General features: G+C 37.6%; 2 protein-coding genes across 6 annotated transcripts in view; both read left to right on the top strand.

Moving 5' to 3' along the window:
- The window catches only part of pthlha (parathyroid hormone-like hormone a), a 110941-nt gene extending 105685 nt beyond the window's left edge, over positions 1-5256 (top strand). For both annotated transcript variants that reach the window (XM_079870153.1, XM_079870152.1), the window contains 2 exons: positions 2017-2508; positions 3797-5256. In XM_079870153.1, the coding sequence (XP_079726279.1) occupies positions 2017-2485 (469 nt within the window). In that variant the 3' untranslated portion in view covers positions 2486-2508; positions 3797-5256. The remainder of the gene's footprint in view (positions 1-2016; positions 2509-3796) is intronic.
- Positions 5257-7759: 2503 nt separating this feature from the next.
- Positions 7760-22251, top strand: part of xpot (exportin, tRNA (nuclear export receptor for tRNAs)) — a 28813-nt gene continuing 14321 nt past the window's right edge. The window contains exons 1-12 of one of the 4 annotated variants that reach the window (XM_079870127.1): positions 7760-7964; positions 13506-13656; positions 14351-14433; positions 14597-14653; positions 16394-16463; positions 16561-16779; positions 17782-17966; positions 18828-18996; positions 19901-20134; positions 21173-21211; positions 21290-21352; positions 22100-22224. In XM_079870127.1, the coding sequence (XP_079726253.1) occupies positions 13567-13656; positions 14351-14433; positions 14597-14653; positions 16394-16463; positions 16561-16779; positions 17782-17966; positions 18828-18996; positions 19901-20134; positions 21173-21211; positions 21290-21352; positions 22100-22224 (1334 nt within the window). In that variant the 5' untranslated portion in view covers positions 7760-7964; positions 13506-13566. Of the gene's footprint in view, positions 7965-11760; positions 11865-11998; positions 12086-13505; positions 13657-14350; positions 14434-14596; positions 14654-16393; positions 16464-16560; positions 16780-17781; positions 17967-18827; positions 18997-19900; positions 20135-21172; positions 21212-21289; positions 21353-22099; positions 22225-22251 lie in introns of those variants that run through there. The other 3 variants (XM_079870125.1, XM_079870126.1, XM_079870128.1) reach the window with 3 other exon arrangements.

The following is a 22251-nucleotide window of genomic DNA, read 5'->3' as shown; positions in this document are numbered from 1 at the left end:
GCGCCTGGCTGTCAGGAGCGAGAACGACCTCCACACGAGCCTCCGCCGAGACTCAATGGAAGCATTAATTATAATTGTTGCAGTGAGTGTTTAAGCATCAGCTCTCCTCCCGTCAAGCCTGTTATTATTGGCGTTTGCCATTTTCGGCCCAGTATAGTTTTGATTCACCATGTTTAAAATCCACACCTCTGTCCCGGTTAAAAGCCTGTGCACTGGACTTCAGCACTCCTGATGGTTTGTTTGGGTTCGATGTGGGATCTAGGATGCAGGATCTGGGATTTGGGATCTAAGATGCGGGATCTGGGATGCAGGATGTGGGATGCGGGATCTAAGATGTGGAATCTGGGATGCGGGATCTGGGATGCAGGATGTGGGATGCGGGATCTGGGATGTGGGATGCGGGATCTAAGATGTGGGATCTGGGATGTGGGATCTAAGATGCGGGATCTAAGATGTGGGATGCGGGATCTAAGATGCGGGATCTGGGATGCAGGATGTGGGATCTGGAATGTGGGATCTGGGATGCAGGATGTGGGATCTAAGATGTGGGTTCTGGGATGCGGGATGCTGGATCTGGGATGCAGGATGTGGGATCTAAGATGTGGGATCTGGGATGCGGGATGCGGGATCTGGGATCTGGGATCTGGGAGCTCCAGCAAGGTGTTGGATTAAACCCCCTGGATTAAACTAAAAACACATTAAACAGGAGCGACAGAACAAACACTCACTGATCCACTGACCAGTGGATTTGGGTTAAAGGCATGTCAGATTGTGTATCAGCTTGTGTGTGTGTGTGTGTGTGTATGTGTGTGTGAGTGCGAGTATGTGTTTTTGTGTGTGAGAGAGAGCGTGGATGTGTGAGAGAGTGTGTGAATGTGTTTGTGTGTGTGTTTGTGTGAGAGAGAGAGAGTGTGTGTGAATGTGTTTGTGTGTGTGTGTGTGTGTGTGTGTGTGTGTGTGTGTGTGTGTGTGTGTGAGAGAGAGAGAGAGAGTGAGTGTGTGAGTGCCTGTGACTGTGTGTGTTGAGAGTGTGTGTGTGTGTGTGTGTGTGTGTGTGTGTGTGTGTGTGTGTGTGAGAGTGAGAGTGAGTGTGTGAGTGCCTGTGACTGTGTGTGTTGAGAGTGTGTGTGTGTGTGTGTGTGTGTGTGTACATGTAGTGGTAATGGGATTGCAGCAATTAGAAACATTGAAATATTTGCGTGGGAAACAGAATGAATTCTAGAAGAGACTCAGATCGATGTGGGAGGCCCGAGAGACTGATTTACACACACATTCAGTTAGTAATGCTGAGGTCACGGGGTCAAACGCAGCAAACACATGTGCTGTAAAGTGTGTGTGGTGCATTGAATTTACTGCAAGCTTGACTTTATCATTGTCATCTTGATTAGTCTCTTGATTAGTTGTCTTGTTTTTCAGTAAAAAGAGCTAAAATCTTAATATTTGATTCAAGAGAATATATTTTGCAAATAAATATTTTTCTCCTTCAAATCCACTAAATCTTATGCCTAAACAATAATAAAACACAAGTCTGTGTGTGTGTATAATTTATTATTCATTTTTAAGTGAACTGCAATTTATTTTGATATTCTTTCTGATAATTTTTTTAGTATTTTTGTCTTGTTTTCTATTTAAAATATCAAGAAATAAAATTGGGCTCACAAAAATAATCTTATTTTCTCTTTGAATTAAGTTTATTTTTCTGACCCCATTGGCAGATATGTGTTCTTGTTTTAAGCACAAACTCACTTCATTTTTATCAATTTTTCAGGATCTTGAAACTATCTTGATTTAAGAACGTTTAGATATTTGTGCTGGAAAACAAAATTTTTAATAATTTTTTCCATTTTACTTGAATTGATTGGATTGTGAAAAAGTGGGCATTGCTATTCAAAAATAAAGAGAGCTTAGTGGCGTCAGCTGAAAATAAAAAAGTTTATGTGAACGAAACAGTGTTTTTGAGTGACATGTGAAAGTTATTATTAATTGTGACTTCTGTCTCGGTTGTCTCTCCCCCAGCAAGCGCTCGGTAACACACGCTCAGCTGATGCACGATAAGGGCCGAACGCTGCAGGACTTTAAGAGACGCTTGTGGCTTCAGGAGCTTCTTCATGAAGTTCATACGGCTGAGATCCGCGAGGCTCAGCAGCCGAGGGGCGGAGTCAGCAGCGGAGGGGGAGGCGGCTTCACCGTCGCCGTGCCGATGGGAGTCGGCGTCTCCATGGGAACGGGAACCGCGCATCCGAAACCCGCCGGCGGCACCAAGAATCTGCCGATCAGCTTCCGTCTGGAGGACGAGGAGGGAACAAACCTCCCGCAAGAAACCAACAAGTCGCAAACGTACAAAGAGAGCACGATGAATGCCATCGGGAAGAGGAAGAAGAAAGGGAGAGTGGGGAAGAGGAGAGATGGGGAGAAGAGGAAGAGGAGAGCTCGTTCACTGGAAGAGTTCGGCAGCGGCTTCCACCTGGAGTGGGCGATGCACTAAAACACTGTCAGTCTTTGACAACGGTACGTTATTGTCTGATCAGATACTCATCATTAAAAGATGCCCTCATGTCACGATTCGATACATATCACGATACTGAACTCATATTATCGCGATACTCCAAGACATATGATAAAATGTTAACAAAAAAATGTGCTGTTGTTGATTAAAATGTGTGTGTAAATGAATAGTCTTGGACTTGGAAACACAACAGAGACACCAGAATAACAATATTCATGATCCTGAAGATAAAAATACAGAATTATTGTAGATGAATATGCTTTCACTCTTTCACTGACTGCATTTTTTACTGGTAACATCAGACATTTAGCATTATCAGAACCCACAAATATGCATTATTATACATTATATTCAACATTATATAGAGTAGTTTAATGCAGTACTGACACTAAAACTTTCTCACAGTAATTTTTATTTTGGGTGAACTATCTACAATACATATTGTTGCATGTTTGTATTGTGATATATTGTGACACGATATATTGTTACACCCCCATTAGAAGTACATGGTGCGTTCAAGTCAAGTCACGGATATTTGAGTTTAACCACAAAATCGTAATTACGAGTTTCAGGAGTCATTAAGAAAAGTGGATGCTGCATCTGTATTAATGGCACATTTGTTCAAATGAATTTATCTGCAATAAAACTATCTTAAGTTGCATGTACAAAATGCCATACACTGAAAAAATAAATTAACTGGTTTTATTCAAGTCGAAAATATTGCTGAATTAACCTAAATACATTTATACCAACAAAATAAATTGTGGGTAACAATTGCAGGTTACCGCTTTTTGCAGTTACATAACGATTCAATTTACTCATTCGCCTTCATAAATCAGAAACTCACCCGATGCGCATTATTTATTGATTATGCAGATGCAGAGTTTTAAAAAAATATGTTGAATTTTATACAAAAAAGGTCACATTAGAGATGTAATTTTTGCACGTCGTAATTACGATTTAAATATTAACATGAACGCACCATTTGATACTAATTGCAATAAATGGTAATGGATTATTCAACTCAAAATTATTATTCAACATCACTGAATCAACCTAAATACATTCATTCATACCAACAAAGTACATTTGTATGGGTTAAGTCAAGTAGAAGTTGCTCTTTAACGTAACAATTGCAGTTTTAAAACGCATACGTTTACATTCTAAAAATGTATATATATATATTAAATAACAAACAGCATTATTTTTACTAAGTGTTTGTTTTACTATAATAGTTTTAATAATGAATCAGTTCATTGAAATGTAACAGTTTTGCCTTTTCTCTTTCAGATCCGTGAGGACTTTTGAAACGGACACCTAAATGCTCATGTTACCGTCCACTGTAAAAGTGAGAGGAAAATATTTATTGTCTGTAAATATTCTCAATGCGCCCGAACAGTGACAATGACAAATAACGATACTGCTAAAGCATTATTACAGCTCCACCGAGCTGCAGATTTGGATCCTTGTGAATACTTTGCTTTGTTTCTTTTTCGTTTTCCTTTTTATTCTTTTTTTTTTTTTTTTTTTTTTTTAGGACTATGCCTCTATTACGGTGTCAGAATTCCTGTAATTTATTTTGTTTGAATGGTGTATTTATTTTGTAAAGGTATCAAGGTGCTGCTGACCTTCTATATTTTTGTACTATAATGCACTTTAGATATATAAATATAGAAATATATACAAGTCATTTTGTTAATGGACGTATTTTGTGGTTCAGTTGAATGAAGAAGACTATAGTCATGCCCACCTCTCTGTTCATTGTATGTTCATCAGCTTTGGCATCCATGTTTCTGTGAGTCTGTGCCAAAACTTAGTGAGCTGCCTAGCTAGACAGCATCATAGACTCATTCCCTATCCGAAGACTGTCACAGAAAGCTTACTAAAATCAAACATCCAACACTCAAAATTGTTAAATTTATGTATTTGAATTGCATATTAAACTTCCATTCATTTGGATTACGCCGTTTTAACGAACTAATAAACTTAGTTTTTCACGTTAATTTAAAAATTAAACTTTTCCGTGTACAGATGAAAACATCAAAATGATCCCTGTTCACGCAGATCTGCGAAAACTTTACGAAGTGACATCGCCATCTACTGGCCTGATAACAGAATACAGCTTTTTTTATTTATTTATAAAATTCTGGTTATTGTGCATTTAAAACACACTCAGTTTATTAGTATTATCACAGAAATCTGACCTCTTCAATGATGTATGACTGACGAATATGCATCACATTAAGTTTATTAGTTTGTGTTGAAACTAATCCAAATTAATGGAAATTTGAAATGCAATTCAAATGCGTAATCTTACATTTAGGCCTGAATATTTATTTATTTTTTGATTGAATATGACTGAAATGTTACTCATGCATTAAGTACCCCATATTTGTGCATTTATTTTCTGTTGTTTAGCTTGTCAAACTCAGTAGTCTCCTGCGCACACCACTGTTTTTTCCAGATCAGCCGCTTAAGTTAGGATGCAGCTCACTAGGGTTTGCAGATGGGCTTTTGTACAGTCTATATGTTTATCTTGGGTTTCTTTCCTGCTGACCTGGACGAGCCCCACTTCATCACATCAGTAAAGAGTAAAGAGAGAGAGGGCGCCACCTATCGGCCACAGCTGAGATCACACAACCACACAACGATCTTCTGTACACGACCAGCACACGTTATAGAATAACTCTTGTTGTTTTGCACTGAGAGAAAAAAAAAACATGTACTGAATGATTAAACATCTGACTTTTCCTGCAGTGTCTGGACTTCTGTGTGTGTGTGGTATATTTGATTGTGTGTATCTCAGGTTCAGAGAGTAAAGAACAAGGAAAGCTTCAGCCGAGCGTTTGGCTCATATCGCACATTCACTTCTGATGTTGCTCCTGTGCAAACGGGAAAATATTCCACCACGAGGTGGAAAAATCAGGCCGTATAATGAACGGACAGCGTTTGAACTGGAGTCCGTCCGCACGGCCGTTGAAGTTCAGCATGGAACTAAAGTTGTCAAAAGTCTTGTGTGGAAATACAAATCGCTGATTAAGGCCAAGAACAGTTTCCGCGAGCACGCGAACGCTTGGCAGTCCGGTTAAACGCACTTAATGTGTTCTTGAGCTACTGTGGTGGCAGCAAACCTCAGCACTCAAGAGGGCGATAGAGTTTCCTTCAAATGTTTGTACCGTTAAACCAGATGTGTTATTTTTCATGTAGCCACTATAAACATGTCAACAGTTCAACTTTAACTCACTTGCTCAGCGAGATTCTCTTAAAAAATGTTGCTCTGCCATGACTTTAGCTGACCTGAAAGAGAAAACTGGCCAATTTATGCTAATTCCCGCTATAGCTCTGTAAGTGGCTTTTTAAAGGGTTAGTTCACCCACTCACCCTGATATCGTTCCAAACCCGTAAGACTTTCGATCAACTCAAATGAAGATCTTTTGTGAGAGATTTATGTCCCTCCATTGACAGGCTACGCAACTACTTTCACAAGAGATCATAAAACTAATCCATATGAATTGAGCGGTTTAGTCCAAATTTTCTGAAGAGAGTTTATAGGCTTTTATGTATTCTTGCTTACAGAAGCCATGTCTTTTGTAGTCTTGTTTTCTCATGAGCTAAGATAAAACTAGCTTTATTCAAGTTATATGCATTAGAAATATGGGAACATTTCACAGCTCCCTCTCTCTCTCCCAGAGCATTAACATTCAACTTTTCCATGGCAGAGAAGGGGGTCTTTGGCACTTGGCATGCTGGGAATTAATTCAAATTCTCTGACATTTATTTGTTTGACTTTGATGAAAGTCACACAAGCAGTTAATGAAGGCTGAGATCAGCAGTGCGGATGGAGCGTCACGCTATGGGATTTTGTCGTTTTTTCCCAGTTTCCACCAGCACTCCTCTCACACAGCTTTACAGGCTACAAGAACTATTTACTCATTTTGGGATCATTTCAGGATAACATACCAACAGATTTGTCAGCATGTTGTCGACATACTGTAAAGTGACCCCCCTCAGATCAGTCGGACCACACAGACTCGACTCAAAGCCGTTTACAACAAATCATATTTTGCTCCTGAATATATCAGACTATCACATTTCAGCAAGATGATTCACTGTTGCATTCAGATAAATAAAAATGGGGAGTAAATTGAGACTTTTGCTGAAGTTTCATACGTTTAGATGGGGGCTATCATTATAGGCTATCTCACAATTCAGTAATTATGACTATTTTTCACAATTAAGAATTCAGAAAAAGTCATAATTGTGAGATATAAACTTGCAATTTTGTTGGATTTTGTTTCTGAGTTGTTGGAAAATGCTTAGAAGACTATAGAAACTTGTTTCCGCCACAGAAGAAAAAAGGAAATTTTGACTTTTTATATCACAATTCTGACATTTTCTTGCATTTGTGAGCTTTTATCTCGCAATTCAGATTTTATAACTCGCAATTCCGATTTTTATTCTCAGAATTGAGTGATATAGATTCACAATTGTAAGTTAATAGTAAAAATATTGAGATGTAAACTTGCAAATGAGAACTGTGATATAAAAAAGTCACAATTACCTTTTTTATTCCATGGTGGAAACAAGTTTCTACAGTCTTCTGAGCATATTCCAACATCTCAGAAACAAATCCAGCACACACATCTAGGGAATGACTGCCTACTAGTACTCAGTGAAGGAGGTGAGCTGATTTCAAAGCTTTTCAGGCTAACTGTAAAAAAAAAAGTTGCTGCCTTAAAAATATCAAGTACAATCAACTTGGATGTTTAAGTAATTTCAACCGGCTTAAAAAGAGTTGAATCTTGCTTAACTTATTTTGATGAGTTAAAGCAATGTAAAAACATCATAACTGATTGATCATTCAACAGTGTTGTTGTGACAGGCGGGTCAGAGCTGGCAGGACTTCTGTGGTTCCTCCAGGAGGAAAAGCAGGATAAATAATCAAACGAGAATGAAACCCCACCTGTAAAACTCTATCAGCGTGTGGGAACAAGACAGACAGAGAATGGAGCCGTAATGGCGGGAAGTCTGAGTGTTTCTTTGATGTTCTGCAGGGAAAGAAATCATATCGTCAAACACACTTAAACTATAAAGAATGGACGTGCTTTTCTTGAGTCTTCAGGGGACGGTGTGTGTTATTTAATTGACCTAATTACCGCTCGAACCAAAGGCTGATTTTCACATTCAGCGGCAACGGTCGCGCTGCGGTTTGTTCTCGTGAAGAAGAAATAAAAAAACTCGAGTCGGTAGTTCGGGCTGTCCGAGCGAACTGGATCGGACAATTACCTCCTCCAGCAGAGAAATCAATCGGGCCTCAAGCGTGGGAAACATCTGTACAATTAAGATGGGCGTTTGCTGCCGAGCCATGAAAATTACCCAGGATTATTGGTTTCAGAGGATTTCCTTGCCAAGCCAACGGCTCTGTACCTGCGCGCAACGGTCTTAAACACCCTGTGAGGTAAAGTAGTGCCTCGGACTAAAATGAGGTAGTGCCGATTGCTTTTCAACACGGCTCCGTGCATTGTGATGAAAAAGCTTTCCGTTTAAACAAACACTAACAGTCCGGCCGCCGACAGAGAGGAGGAAAAAACGGGCTTTGGCTCTCAGGACCGTGTTTTAAACCCCGGCCTCGAATCCTTTAATAACAAAGAGAGCCGAGCGTGATTTTCAGAGCCGCTAAAGCAGTTCAGACAGAGTTTTTCAGCCCTCAAACGTCTGATTGTTGCTCTTGTTAAATATTAAGAAAATACCTCCCAACTCTAATCTGCTCACATTGAAATAGGCTACGTGCTGTGTATATAATAAATAATTAAAATGATATTGACCCCATGACATACATTTTTTGACTTTTTGTCCGTTTCTTGACCTAAAAAAAAAAAAAAAAACATTAAATAAGCATTTCTATTATGGGAATCTTCTCTTCTTTAGGAGCATATTTGAGGATGTGCTTCCACCACCACCTGTCCTGTATAAAAATAAAATCGCAACAACAACAAAAAACAAAAAAGCCTAATAATTAAAGGTCCAATAAAGTGCCTTGAAATGAGCAGCATTATTCAGTGTAAAGACGTATGGACATGGTTATGCTCATCTTCGGTAGCTCCTGAAGACATCTCGAGTAAAACAGCGCCATATTCAACGTAGCTCGTACAGAGGACCTAAACCGGAAGCAACGCGATCTGTTTCACAGAATACGGAAGTTGGTTGTGCATAACCCCTATTTCCACTGAAACAGGAAGACAGGGCGGGGCATATCGAACAGCTCCTCCCCTTTTTTGAAATAGCCATTTGGTCAAGGGGGGGGGGGTAATCCAGCACCCGGAAAGTGTACCATCCGCAGGGCCCGCAATTGGCTAACAAGCCATCACCTGCTGTTAGCATTCCATTGACTCCCATTCATTTTGGCGTCACTTTGACAGCGAATAACTTTACATCTGAGGCGTTTAAAGACTCCATTTGTCCATTGTTTATTTCTAAAGAAACACGACAATGTTTAAAAGGCTCCATTACCTTGTATCTAACGTTATGGCCCCGTAGAAGCAGTTTTTGTAAAAATAGGCTAACGATTGCGTCATAACCACACGACTCTCTGGAAATTACCATATAGACAGGAGGAGAAGCTCGCAGTCAATCGGGGGGACGTGGAGGCATAGAGTCCGATAAAGTCAAGGGAGAAGCCCATAGAGAGTCATAAAGGTCCTCCTAGCTCATGGACAGCTCCTACTCACGCTCTCCGTCTCTGCAAGATTCGGAAGGGAATGATTCAGATTTCTCTCGGCACAGCTACTAGAAGACAGATGGGTTGCTCACGTCACATCCACGTCGTCAAGCTCAGTTTGAGTCTGTGCAGTCGCTCAGCCATCAGGAAGAAGTGCTTCTAATTTGCTTCACTTTTCTCCGTTGAAGTCTATGGGGTCGCTGTGTCCATTTCTTTTACTGTCTATGGTTTGGTTTACATCACAGCTCGGACAGAGCCGTTGAGATCATTAAAGCCGCAGTTTCCTCATAATCTCTAACGTTTCTTCTCCTAATCTCCATATCGCTTTAAAATACAGCATTCTGTGCAGAATTCAGAGGATCCAATACGTTTTGTGGCCTGTGTCGACTCTGTGCTGTCATGTTTCTGGACACTAACGTGAAACCAGACTTCATTCGCCCCAATGGAAAGCATATTTACACTGTCTGAATCGTTCCCTGTCCCCTGGCCTAGTGCACTATGTGCCATTCACCATATAAAAATAGTAATTGTGTGAATAAGTGACTGATCACTGATCTTAGCCCTAGCTTAACCATCTATTATAATGTAGGGAGGGATGCTTTAGATTTTTTTAGCCAAAACTTGATTTCGATTTTGATTTCATGCATAGACCCCCTGCAATTTGCCTATCGGGCCAATAGGAGCACTGTGGATGCCTCTCTCACTCTCTTAAATAAGGTTCAAAATCATCTAGATAACTCAAATTCCTATGTTCGAATACTCTTCATGGATTTCTCATCCGCTTTTAATACTGTCCAACCTCATCTTCTTTTAAAGCGCCTCTATGAGTTAGGTGCTAGTAGTTGGATGATTTTATGGATTAAGGAGTTTTTAAAAGGTCGCCCTCAGCGAGTTTGTGTTAATAATGTTATGTCGGATTGCTTGGTTTTACATACTGGGGTACCGCAGGGATGTGTACTGTCTCCAATACTTTTTTCCGTATACATAAATGAACTGAAGTGCAATGACGACAACCTTACCCTTATAAAATATGCCGATGATATGGCATTGGTCTCATGTCAGAAAGAAATGAACTGCACCTCATATTTTGAGTACATTGACAGTATTATCTGTTGGTTTGAGAATAGTTTTTTACATCTTAATATTGAAAAGACAAAAGAGTTATGTCTGAGAAATCAATCGAGAAGAGTAGATACCGCGTCTGAATATAAACCAGTTGTCATAAAGGAAAAAACTGTAGAGCAGGTCTCGAATTTTAAATATTTGGGTACAATTATAGATGAGAAACTCAATTTTGAAAGTAATGTAGAGTATATTTATAAAAAAGCACGACAACGCCTGGGTCTCCTCAGGAAACTGAGAAGCTTCAATATTAGTCAGCAGACCCTAACTATGTTATATCGATCAATGATTGAGAGTATTATCACATATAATATTGTTTCATGGTACGGCAATCTAACATTAAAACAAAAGAACAAAGTCTCACAAATTATTAATCAAGCAAATAAGATTACTGGACAAAAACAACAGTCACTTCAGAGCTTGTTCGATCATTTTATGGGAAAAATGGCAATTGCGATTTTTAAAGATAACTCGCATCCTCTTCACTCTGCTTTTGAATTACTCCCATCTGGACGCAGACTAAAAATTCCCTTGGCTAGGAAAAATGTCTATAAAAGATCTTTTCTTCCAATGGCAGTGATTATCTTAAATCGTACAGTGTTTTAATTAGAATGACTGATATTTTACATTCTTTCTTCTTTCTTACAGTGTTTAACTATATAATTCTTTGTATTTGTGCTGTTGATGTGTGATGTGTTTTTCTAAGCAGTGAATGTATGTTACAGTGTCAAAGAAAAATTTCCGCTCTGTAAAAACAGACTGGACAATAAAGTTCAATCAATCAATCAATCAATTTCATGGGGTCTTTAAAAAAAAAGGAGTATGATCCATTCTACTTCATACGTCTGTCATACAGTTTCAGTGAGTCTTCACTCTTAGAAAAAAAGTAACCTTTCAAAGGGTTGCTACTAATATGTACCTTTAAAGTAATAATAATGTAACTTAATGGGTAAATAAGGTGCACCTTTAGTGTATTTAGTTGGTGAACAGTGTCCTCTAGTGGAAAGAAATAAACATAAAAGGTTTATAACCTAGCGCAGGGGGTTTTCAATCTTTTAGAGACCATAGACATAATAAAGACAATTTTAATGTATTTTATCTGTGCCACAGACCCCCAAAGCATGAGGGACCCCCATCCCAAAATTTAAAAGGCATCTATATAGTTAGTATATATGTTAGTTAGACCCAATTTATATATTTATTTGTTGGTTTTAATATAAAAAGATTTAATGTAATTTAATATAATTTGTACTTATTTTAATCATATATATATATATATGTTACAAAACGTTTTCTTTTATTGTTAATTCGTTATATAAATCTTTATATAAAAAATGACATATCCTCATTTACACACGTAAAGTGTGAGCGTGCGCGCGCGTTTACGTCCTGAAGTTCTTCCTGTTCTTGTCCTCGTCACATCCGGTCGGCCGGACACGCCGCTGTTGATTCTATAGCATGCGCACTGAGTCACTTGAGCAGGGCGGATGATGATGGAGCGGTAAAGTTCACAGTAAGGTGCGGTAACCTCAACCATATCCGTACATTTACACGGTCGCGGCATGTCTTATTCATTTAGATGGAAGTTACGCGCGAGTCTTTTGTCTGACAGCGCGCGCGGATGGTGGTGCTGCTGCGCGAGCCGTCTGTCATCATCACATTCACAACAACTCTTATATACAATCAATTAAGCCGATAACTCATTAAACTACGCGCGCGTGTGATTCAACACCACACATGTGAGTCCGTTTTGTTGTACAACGGAGGTTTGTCGTTATTTCGACGTGTTTTCTCAGTCTTGTCACGCCACGTTCGCTGAGATTCGGCACGCGCGTGACACGCTTGTCGGTTAGCAGCGCGAGCGCGCAGGAATTAGGCTGTTATTTTTATGATACACGAATAATAATAGTAATAACAAATATAAATATCTGAGGTAAATCTAATTATATGGTGAAAATCGAATAGTGCTTTGGGTCAGTGGATCATATGGCTTTGGTTAAACTCACTATTGGGCCCGTGTTGCATCAGAAAAAGTAGTTACAGAGGTGCTGTCAGGTAATGGATTACCATTCAAGTTAAATTCTAACAATACCATGGAAATACTATGGTATATATGTCAGAATACCTTGGTACCACGTCCTAAAATCATAACGTACAATTACATTTCTTAAACTACACACAGTGAAAGAGGGAATGAAAGAGAAAGTGCTGATTCAGCGTGTGTGTGTGTGTGTGTTTGGTCATTGATCTGTTGTTATTGCTCTGGTGAGGTCATTAATGTTCTTCAGTAAATATTGACATTGAATTGCATAATCAAATAGCTCTTTGTTAAAGATCATAATCTAATTTTGTCAAACTGACATTCTTATGAATGTGTGACCTGAAATGGTCATGTTCATCTCATTAAACTTTTATTATTCTTTCAAGTTACCATGTAATTACTATGGTATAAGATCACATTAAAAAGTTAAATGTATGGTTTTAAACTCTGATTTAGTAAACCTCACACATAGAATTTAGTACATAATCCACTTAACTAAGTAAAATGAACAAAGCGAATAAGCACATACATAATTCATTTGATTAATTAATTTACCGTAAAAAATCCACCAATGCAGTTTCAGTTAATGCAGCGATTCATGTAGTCTCAACTCAAATGAGTAAAAGAAGTGAACTTCAGGTCAGCATATTTAAGTGGACTGAACACAATGAAATTAAGTTGTGATAAAATGTACTGTAGTTGTGTGTTGCTTCAGCTCATTTTAATTAAGTAAACTACACAAGCTGCAAAACTATTATTTTCCAGTGTGTTTTTAGCGATAGACTGATATATTGGTAGATTTTTTTAAAAAATTTTTGGATCAAAATCAGTGTCTCTGTGGTCTCAAACTGTTCACTTGCTTGATTAACAGAATTGTTAACTTGCTCGCTGTGTAATGTACACTTCTTTTTTTCTTTGGTTGATTGAGTAAATATTGTATAATAAGAGTGTTATATTGTATCAGTCATTGGTCACCCTGCTCTCTCTCTGGTTATATCATCAGTATATCATCAACCACTGCTTTGCCTAAGATCTGACTTTATATTATGGTGTTTGTATTGTGTGCGCGCTAAGATATTTCAGTCTGACTCATGTTTGTGTGTGTGTCTCTCACTCAGATGTGTGTGTCCTGTGCGGAGATTGGGAATAAACTGATCAAGGACAGCAGCTAACCCACATATGGCCTGCGAGTCGGCGTTACCTGCCATCATGGACGAGCAGGCCCTCATGGGACTGAACCCCAACGCTGATGCCTGTTACAGGCAGAGGGTGAGAACAAAACACTACAGCAAACATATATACATTTAAAGAGGACCTATTATGCCTTGATGTTGTTTCAGGCTCTACTAGAACAGGTTTTCCTGCTTGAATGTTGATTATTCTCCTCATATTCTCCATTGTTGCGGCTCCTCTCTTCCCAGTCTGTCAGTAACGCTCTGTTTACTTCCTGTCTCTATGAAGCCCCTCCTTCTGAAAAGCACACTGTGCTCTGATTGGTCGGCTGGAGCAGTGTGTTGTGATTGGTCGAGCGCTTCGAGTGTGTTTGGGGAAATGTCCCGCCCCTTACCATAACCGCCAGTTTAACACACTACTAACTAACTCAGCCAGGCCCCGCCCCTTTATTCAGCGCATTAATTATTATAATGAGGAATATTGTGACGTGTTCGTTCCCGGAAGAAACTCAAGACTACAATGGAGGCGTTTCAGGAGTTCAGAAACACTGATATAGAGATTAACTGGAGCTTTGCAGAGCTTTTTCATGCTCAAACTGCAACATTACACACTAAAGACAGATGAAGATAGGGGAAAAAGCATAATAGGTGCTCTTAAATTCATTCATTTACACAGTGTTTCTTTTTACATATATTGCATAACCAACTTTTAATTTTGCAAATGAGTGCAGTGCATCATCGAGTATGAAAAACACTCTGTGCACTCTGTGAAATGTTTTCTGTGCTTTCAGGCGCTGGCATATTTTGAGCAGTTGAAAGAGTCTCGGGATGGATGGGGGGTGTGTGCTGAAGCCCTGGTTAAAGGGGTTTACAGGTGAGCAGAGCATCACACTGCTGAGCCTAATACAGGGATGCAAGAAATGTTGCAGCAAAGCCTGCTGTTATATATACTATTAATGCCATAATGTATCAGAGGAACGTACTGATATTCTTCATTTAATAATGTTGAATAATTTAAATGTGTGTTCTTTTGTCAGTGACGATCATGTGAAGTTCTTCTGCTTTCAAGTCTTGGAGCACCAGATCAAATTCAGGTATCACTGAATCTTTTGCATTAATATTTGTGTTGGAAAAATTTGAATTGTATCATAGTGTGGTGGTACATTAAAGTCACACTGAAACAGAAGTAGCGACAGATCTTCCGGATTGAGAACAAATGTAGGGTGGGGTTTTTGCTTCTATGTATCGGTTGTTGATTGGATGTTGAGATGTGGGCGTGGCACTCAAAAGTGTATGCAAATGAGCTTGAGCTGGCAGGGGCGGAGTTTAAGCGGACTGAATGATTGGAGGATCCAGCATACGTCATATGATTAAATGAATGATTAAACATTCCCAGGTCAAACATTTAAAAAATGTATACATGGATGAATCATTTAGATTAGATTAGATAGTCTCTATTAAATTCACACATTACAGCAGCACAATAATATACGAATATAAAAACTAAAATTGACGTCATCAACTGCACAGTATACAATAAATCAAGATTCTTGTTGATTATAACATGCATTCAGAGAATAGATGGGGTGAATTTTCATTTATGCCGACTTTAGACCCATAACACACAAATATTGGTTTGCTACTGTTTAAGAATGATGTATATTTGGAGGGAGATTGTGTCGGTCACTTACACAGCATTACCTAACAAATTTAGCACTAAGCAAACAATTAGACCTGGTCCTTTTAGTTCTGGTCAGTGCTATTCTATTTTTATATTTGAGTTTTATTAATATTTTGAATTAGCTTATATTTACAGTGTTATGCATAAGTTTAGACACCCATGCTAAAGTTGACTAAAAAGAGGAATAAAAAATCATCTTTTGGAAATTGAACTTAATGCCTTAATTTAAAAAATTAGGAAAAATCCAACCTTTAAGGACACCAATTTTCTTTGTGAATGAATAATGTATCGTAAATAAATAAATGTTCTTCCTTAAAATACAGGGTGCATAAGTTTGGACACCCCTATGTTAAATTCCCATAGAGGCAGGCAGATTTTTATTTTTAAGTATTTAAAAAAAAAAAATTTTTAGGATACTATGCATCCTGATAAAGTTCCCTTGGCCTTTGGAATTAAAATAGCCCCACATCATCACATAGCCTTCACCATACCTAGAGATTGGCATGGTTTTATTTCAGTTAGCCTAATAGCTAGTTTGATTTGCATTGAGAGATGATCTTATGGAAAGTACCCCATGCCAGTCTCTAGGTATGGTGAAGCCTATGTGATGATGTGGGGCTATTTTAATTCCAAATGCCAAGGGAACTTTTATCAGGATGCATAGTATCCTAAAAAAAAAAATTAAAAAAATACTTAAAAATAAAAATCTGCCTGCCTCTATGGGAATTTAACATAGGGGTGTCCAAACTTATGCACCCTGTATTTTAAGAAAGAACATTTATTTTTTTACGATACATTATTCATTCACAAAGAAAATTGGTGTCCTTAAAGGTTGGATTTTTCCTAATTTTTTAAATTAAGGCATTAAGTTCAGTTTCCAAAAGATGATTTTTTTATTCCTCTTTTTAGTCAACTTTAGTATGGGTGTCTAAACTTATGCATAGCACTGTATATTTTTGTTTTCATGCTAATTTTAATGGTTTAATATTTTAGTAATTTCATTGTGCTTTTGTCATTTTATTATTTATTTCCAGGTAATAATTTTAGTGCTTCAACTTATTTCAGTTATGATCTATTCTCCTGCACATGGCTTCTATCATTAAAAAGTACACAAAATATCAATGTATGGCGTTAAACGCTGTGTGTTTTGCAGACACGGGTCGCTCTCCGCGGCTCAACAGCAGCTGATCCGAGAGACCCTGATGAAGTGGTTGCAGGCTCAGGTTAGTGCTGTTGGCCTTTTGATCGATATTCATGTGTGTATGAATGCGTAATCATTGAAATATGATTCCATCTCTGCGTGTTGGTGCTTTCGTCCAGCTGATGAACTTGCATCCGGAGAAGCCCTTCATCAGGAATAAGGCGGCGCAGGTTTTGGCCCTGACGTTTGTGAAGGAGTATCTGACTTTCTGGCCCAAGTTCTTCTTTGACATCCTCGCTCTGGTGGGGCTGAATCCGAACGGTGTGGACATTTACCTGCGGATGCTGATGGCCATCGATGCTGAGGTGGTCGATCGGGACATCCTGCACAGCCCGGAGGTAAAACAGGAACAAACATCTTTGCATTCTTAGGGCCTTATGAAATCAGTTTTATTTTATTTTTTATTTTTTCCATTAAAATTTTTCTGGGTTCAGTTCTTTTTTTTTTTCGGGACTCAATTTTAATGGTTAAATAAAAAAAAATGTAATCATGAAACTTAAACAATTTAACAACAATTAATTAAAAGTAAAAAAAAAAAATTACATGTTTAGGGCCGTAAGAAATATGTTTTGTTTTTTTTCTCAAATTCCGTTTTATTTTTACCAAATTCTGTGTTCTCAGTTTTCTGGACTTCATTTTAATGGTTTAATTAAATTTAAATAATCAAAAAGCATGTCTTATTAGTTAAATTCATAAAAACAACAATTTTAATATGTTTTGTTTTTAATTTCATTAAATGTTTTTTTTTTCACATTATATATATATATATATATATATATATATATATATATATATAAAATTAAGACATAAAACATACATTTTTAATTTAATTAAATCATAATCTATTAATCATATGAAATTCAACTTTTTTTGTCAAACAACATGCTGCACAATGAGCTTTACTGTTAAAATTAAAACATGAAAGAAAAATGTATTATTCCTTAAATGAACAAGTTTTGTTGATAATTTATTATTATTAGTGTTTAGTATAATTATTACACCGAGATGTATCTAAAGTCTACTGTACAACGGTATATATTTCTTTCAAGTTAAACCGGACTTTTATTTTGATGGGTTGCCGTAAAGACCTTTGAGTTTCTGTGTGTTTTATGACGAACAATAGTTTTTCTCTAATGAAACAGTAAAATGCTGATGAAGTGACTGTCAGAGTGGCTCTGGAGATGAAGTTCATGCATTCACGTCCATATAGTGAGATGGAAGAGGCTGAAAACACAGCGAGTGTCACGTGCGTGTGGTATATGAAACCACGCGTCTGCACCATTCATTCGTGTCATTAAAACATCTCTCTCTCTCTCTCTCTCTCTCTCTCTCTCTCCCAGGAGACTCGCAGAAATACTCTGATTAAAGACGGCATGCGCGAGCAGTGCATCCCGGCGCTGGTGGAGTCCTGGTTCCAGATCCTTCAGACTTACCAGCACACACACAGCGAGCTGACCTGCCAGTGTCTGGAGGTGGTGGGCGCGTACGTGTCCTGGATCGACCTCAACCTCATCGCCAACGACAGGTCACAGCAGCTCTGATGAACCTCATATATGTTGACCCATATAGATTTTTTTGATGAAAAGGCAGATATTTTAGAGTTTGGTGGCCGATATGTAAAGTAAAGAGAGACATGAAAGAAGTGCAGACTGGACAGTATGTTATATTGAGGGTTGCTATTGACGACAGTTGTTATTGTAGAATAATGCACCTCGGAATGTTGACCAATCAGTATTTTGGCATCCGACGCTGTCAAAATAAAAGTCCCACTTTAGACACAATAACTTATTGGCCGATGGTGATATTTAAAGTCCCCCTGTAGTCAATTTTGTCACTTAAAACTCATCTTTGATCACCAAAATGACATATTTAAATGTTTTTTTCCTTTAAAAAAATTCTTCATGCCTTAAAATAGCTTGAATGTAACTCGACACCCTTGCCTTATTTAGTATGTGTGGTTCTATGAATATGCAAATTAATACACTCACTCACTCATTCAGCTCAGAGATCCACTGGTTGACGATCACACGTTGATCTGATTGGTTACAAGGTATTTTGTGACGTCAGAAACACCAGCGATTTCAAAGAGTGTTTTTGAGACTGTCTTTGGTTCACTGCAGTTTTAAGGAGAAAACACTCAGCAATGCTGTCGACTTATGAATTTACACATGGTTTGACTTAAAGCATATTAAAAACACCACATAGACACAAAAACAACATTAAAAACTTGAGTTTCACCACAGGGGGAGTTTAAAAACGAACATAAAGGCTGATACATCCGTCGACCACTAATACAGGTGTATCTCGCTCAAATATATCGGCTCTAATGACCTTCTTTTTAATGAAAATGCATGTTTAAATGAGAGTTGTGTGTGTGTGTTTGTAGGTTTGTGAATCTGTTGCTCAGCCACATGTCCATGGAGGAGCTGCGGGAGGAGGCGTGCGATTGTCTGTTTGAGATCATCAATAAGGGCATGGATCCTGTCGACAAAACCAAGCTGGTGGAGTCTCTGTGTCAGGTGCTGCAGTCCGCAGGGTTCTTCAATGTGGAACAGGTGTGCAAATACATCAGCAATACAACCATGTTGTCACAAGCAACTGATTTAAGTCTCAAAAACATTACATATCTTCGGTTGTAATGTTGCTTTCAGAGAGTAAACTGGAAACGGTGTTTCTCGGTATGGCTGAATGATATTGGCAAAAACATACATTTTGTTTTTCTGTAATACAATTATTTTTATTAAATATTTTTTTTATTCTACATTACAAATATTATGGTAACACTTTACAATAAGCAATTAATTGCTTTACAATAAGCAATTAATCTTAGTTGATGTTGATTTCAGCATGTACAAATATATCATTAAATATTATTAATTATTAAATTATTAAAATAATTATTAAATAAATAAATATATTATAGTTGCAACTGTTAATATTTAATGGATCTGAATTTTTATTAACTTGCATTAAGATATGATTAAATACTGTACGTAATGTATTGCTTATCGCTAGTTAATGCACTGGGAACTTAATGTAAAGTGTTACCATTATTACAATAAATTTATTTTGTTTACAATAAAAAGAATAAATTTATATTGATACTGAATCATTATTATTATTTTTTTACTTTGCAAAAAAAAGTGCATTACAAATAAAATGTATTGTAATACTATTGTACTGTAAAATAAACTATTTAATATAAATTATTTTATAGGACTATTAATCTACACCTTGTTAAACCATCAAGCTTTTATTTTATTTTAGTGCCACGCTTCACTCTGAAACCGATAGCATATATTTATTTAAATAAATTGCACCCTGCATGGTTAGACACTCGCCCTAATCGTTATATATTTAGTTTATATAAGGATGCATATGACTCAGACTGATTCAAGAATTGCTGTAACCAATTAATCATCTTTGTTTTGTCATCTGTGTGTACGTCGTGTCTCTCAGGAGGAGGATGTGGATTTTCTGGCCAAGTTTTCTCGGCTGGTGAACGGGATGGGTCAGTCTCTGGTGCTAAGCTGGACTAAACTCAGTAAGACGGATTTGAAGGTTTCTGCGGAAACACTGCACGCCGTGGAGTCAAAGGTTCCCCTGATGCTACAGCTGCTAATTCATGAAGATGACGATATCTCAGCCAACATCGTGGGCTTCTGTTACGACTACCTGCATGTGCTCAAACAGGTGCGCAGACATGATTATGAGACAATATGTGACCCTGGATCACAAAACCAGTCTCGAGTCGCGCGAGTATATTTGTGGCAATAGCCAACAATACACTGTATGGGTCAAAATTATCCATTTTTCTTTTATGCCAAAAATCATTAGGATATTAAGTAAAGATCATGTTCCATGAAGATATTTTGTAAATTTACTACCATAAATATATTAAATATTTATTTCTGTGAGTGAATGCAGCACAATCGCCAACATAAATGAACAACTTTAAAGGAGATTTTCTCAATGTTTAGATTTTTTGCACCCTCAGATTCCAGATTTTCAATAGTTGTATCTCTGCCAAATATTGACCTATCCTAACAAACCACACATCAATGGAAAGCTTATTTATTGTGCTTTTAGATGATGTATAAATCTCAAATAAAAAAAATGTACCTATGTGACTGGTTTTGTCGTCCAGGGTCACATATTATAAGATGATCTACACTTGAGCTGGGTATCGATTTGATTTCGATTCTCGATTCGACTCAATGAATATAGATTTAATACAAATCCTATATTTATAAAAAAGAACAGTGAACATAAGTTTACAAGTGGTTAATTAATCAAAAGACATTAAGAGCCTCAAACCTGTATATTAAACTCTTTTTATTTTAGGTACATTAAAACAAACCCAACTCTATATTTCAAATGCATACAATTAATAGACAGGATTTTGGTGCAAGAGGAACAATTGATGCTGAAAGTCAGACAGTGGCATGCCTTGATCAAACAGGATCAGGCTATTTTATGTTCAAGATTAAAAAAACATAAAATCTCCCAGCATTATCTGTAACATGGAAGCCTATGAACAGTGGAGGAAAACTAACACTGGCTTCTGGGTGATGGATAAATAAATATGGGAAAATATCAATTTGTGGCCTTTAAGAATCGATTTTGAATCGACCACATTTTAAAAAACGATTAATTGAAAAATCTATTTTTTTCCCCTGCCCTATCTACACATGAACCTCATGATTAAATTTGTGTGTTTGTGTTTTCCAGCTCCCAGCTCTCAGTGAGCAGCAGAAGAGCAACGTGGAGGTACGGCAGCATCACAGGCTCATACGCGTTAGTGTTGATTAGTGCTGTCCTTCATGATTGTTGTTGTCTTGCTAACAGGCGATCATGCTGGCTGTGATGAACAAACTCAAGTACGATGACGAGTATAACTTCGAGAATGAGGTCAGTGTGGAAAAGTCTGATCTGTTCTTAGCGTGCTTTGGCAATATACATGTACAGTGTTTGTCGTGACAACACAGTGTTCACAATGGCGAGTGTTGTTCCCATGTTTGATAATCACACTAAGCCATAGGGCTGTCAAATTAAAATTAGAATTTCGAATATTCGTTGAATTAACAAAAAAAACATGCACATTTGAATGCAAAAACCGTGCATTACATTTTTTGTGTCAAGAGGCGTGCGAGACATGATGATGGCGTGACTGAAGCGGTTTGTTTTTGTTAGCTTATCTAGTTTTGATCAGATTGTATACCCTGCTTTCTCAGGTTACTGATGCACTTACAGTTTTATGCATTATTGTAACCTAATTTTCCTTGCATGCACATTAAGGACATTATATTTTATTTAAGAACAATTGTTTGAAAAGTTAATGCACTCTAAAAAGTGAATGTAATTTCATTTCAATAAAAGATGTGATGCTTTATTTGGTTTATATTTGTTTATAGTTCTCGCTTGCGCCCTGTTGTGGGCTTAAGAGACAATACAGTACTTTTTCCCTGTAACATTAAGTATTGCCTTTAGAATTCGAATATAATTAGAATTTTGCCAATATTTAAGAAAGAAATTAGAATTCAGCCATTTTGACAGCCCTACTGAGCCATATTGCGATCTCGGGTTTATTTAGAAACATCTTGCAGCCCAATTATATAAATTGTTGTCTGTACATAAATATAGGTTTGCTTCTCTCAGGGCGAGGATGAGGCCATGTTTGTCGAATACAGGAAACAGCTGAAGATGTTGCTGGATCGGTTGGCTCAAGTCTCTCCTGAGCTCCTGCTGGAGTCTGTGCACAGAGTCTTCAACGCCACCATGCAGTGAGACATGAACCTGCACAACACACT

The sequence above is a fragment of the Squalius cephalus genome, assembly GCF_949319135.1.
Source record: "Squalius cephalus genome assembly, chromosome: 4".
Taxonomy (NCBI): Eukaryota; Metazoa; Chordata; class Actinopteri; order Cypriniformes; family Leuciscidae; genus Squalius; species Squalius cephalus.
This window is presented reverse-complemented; position numbering and strand designations above follow the sequence as displayed.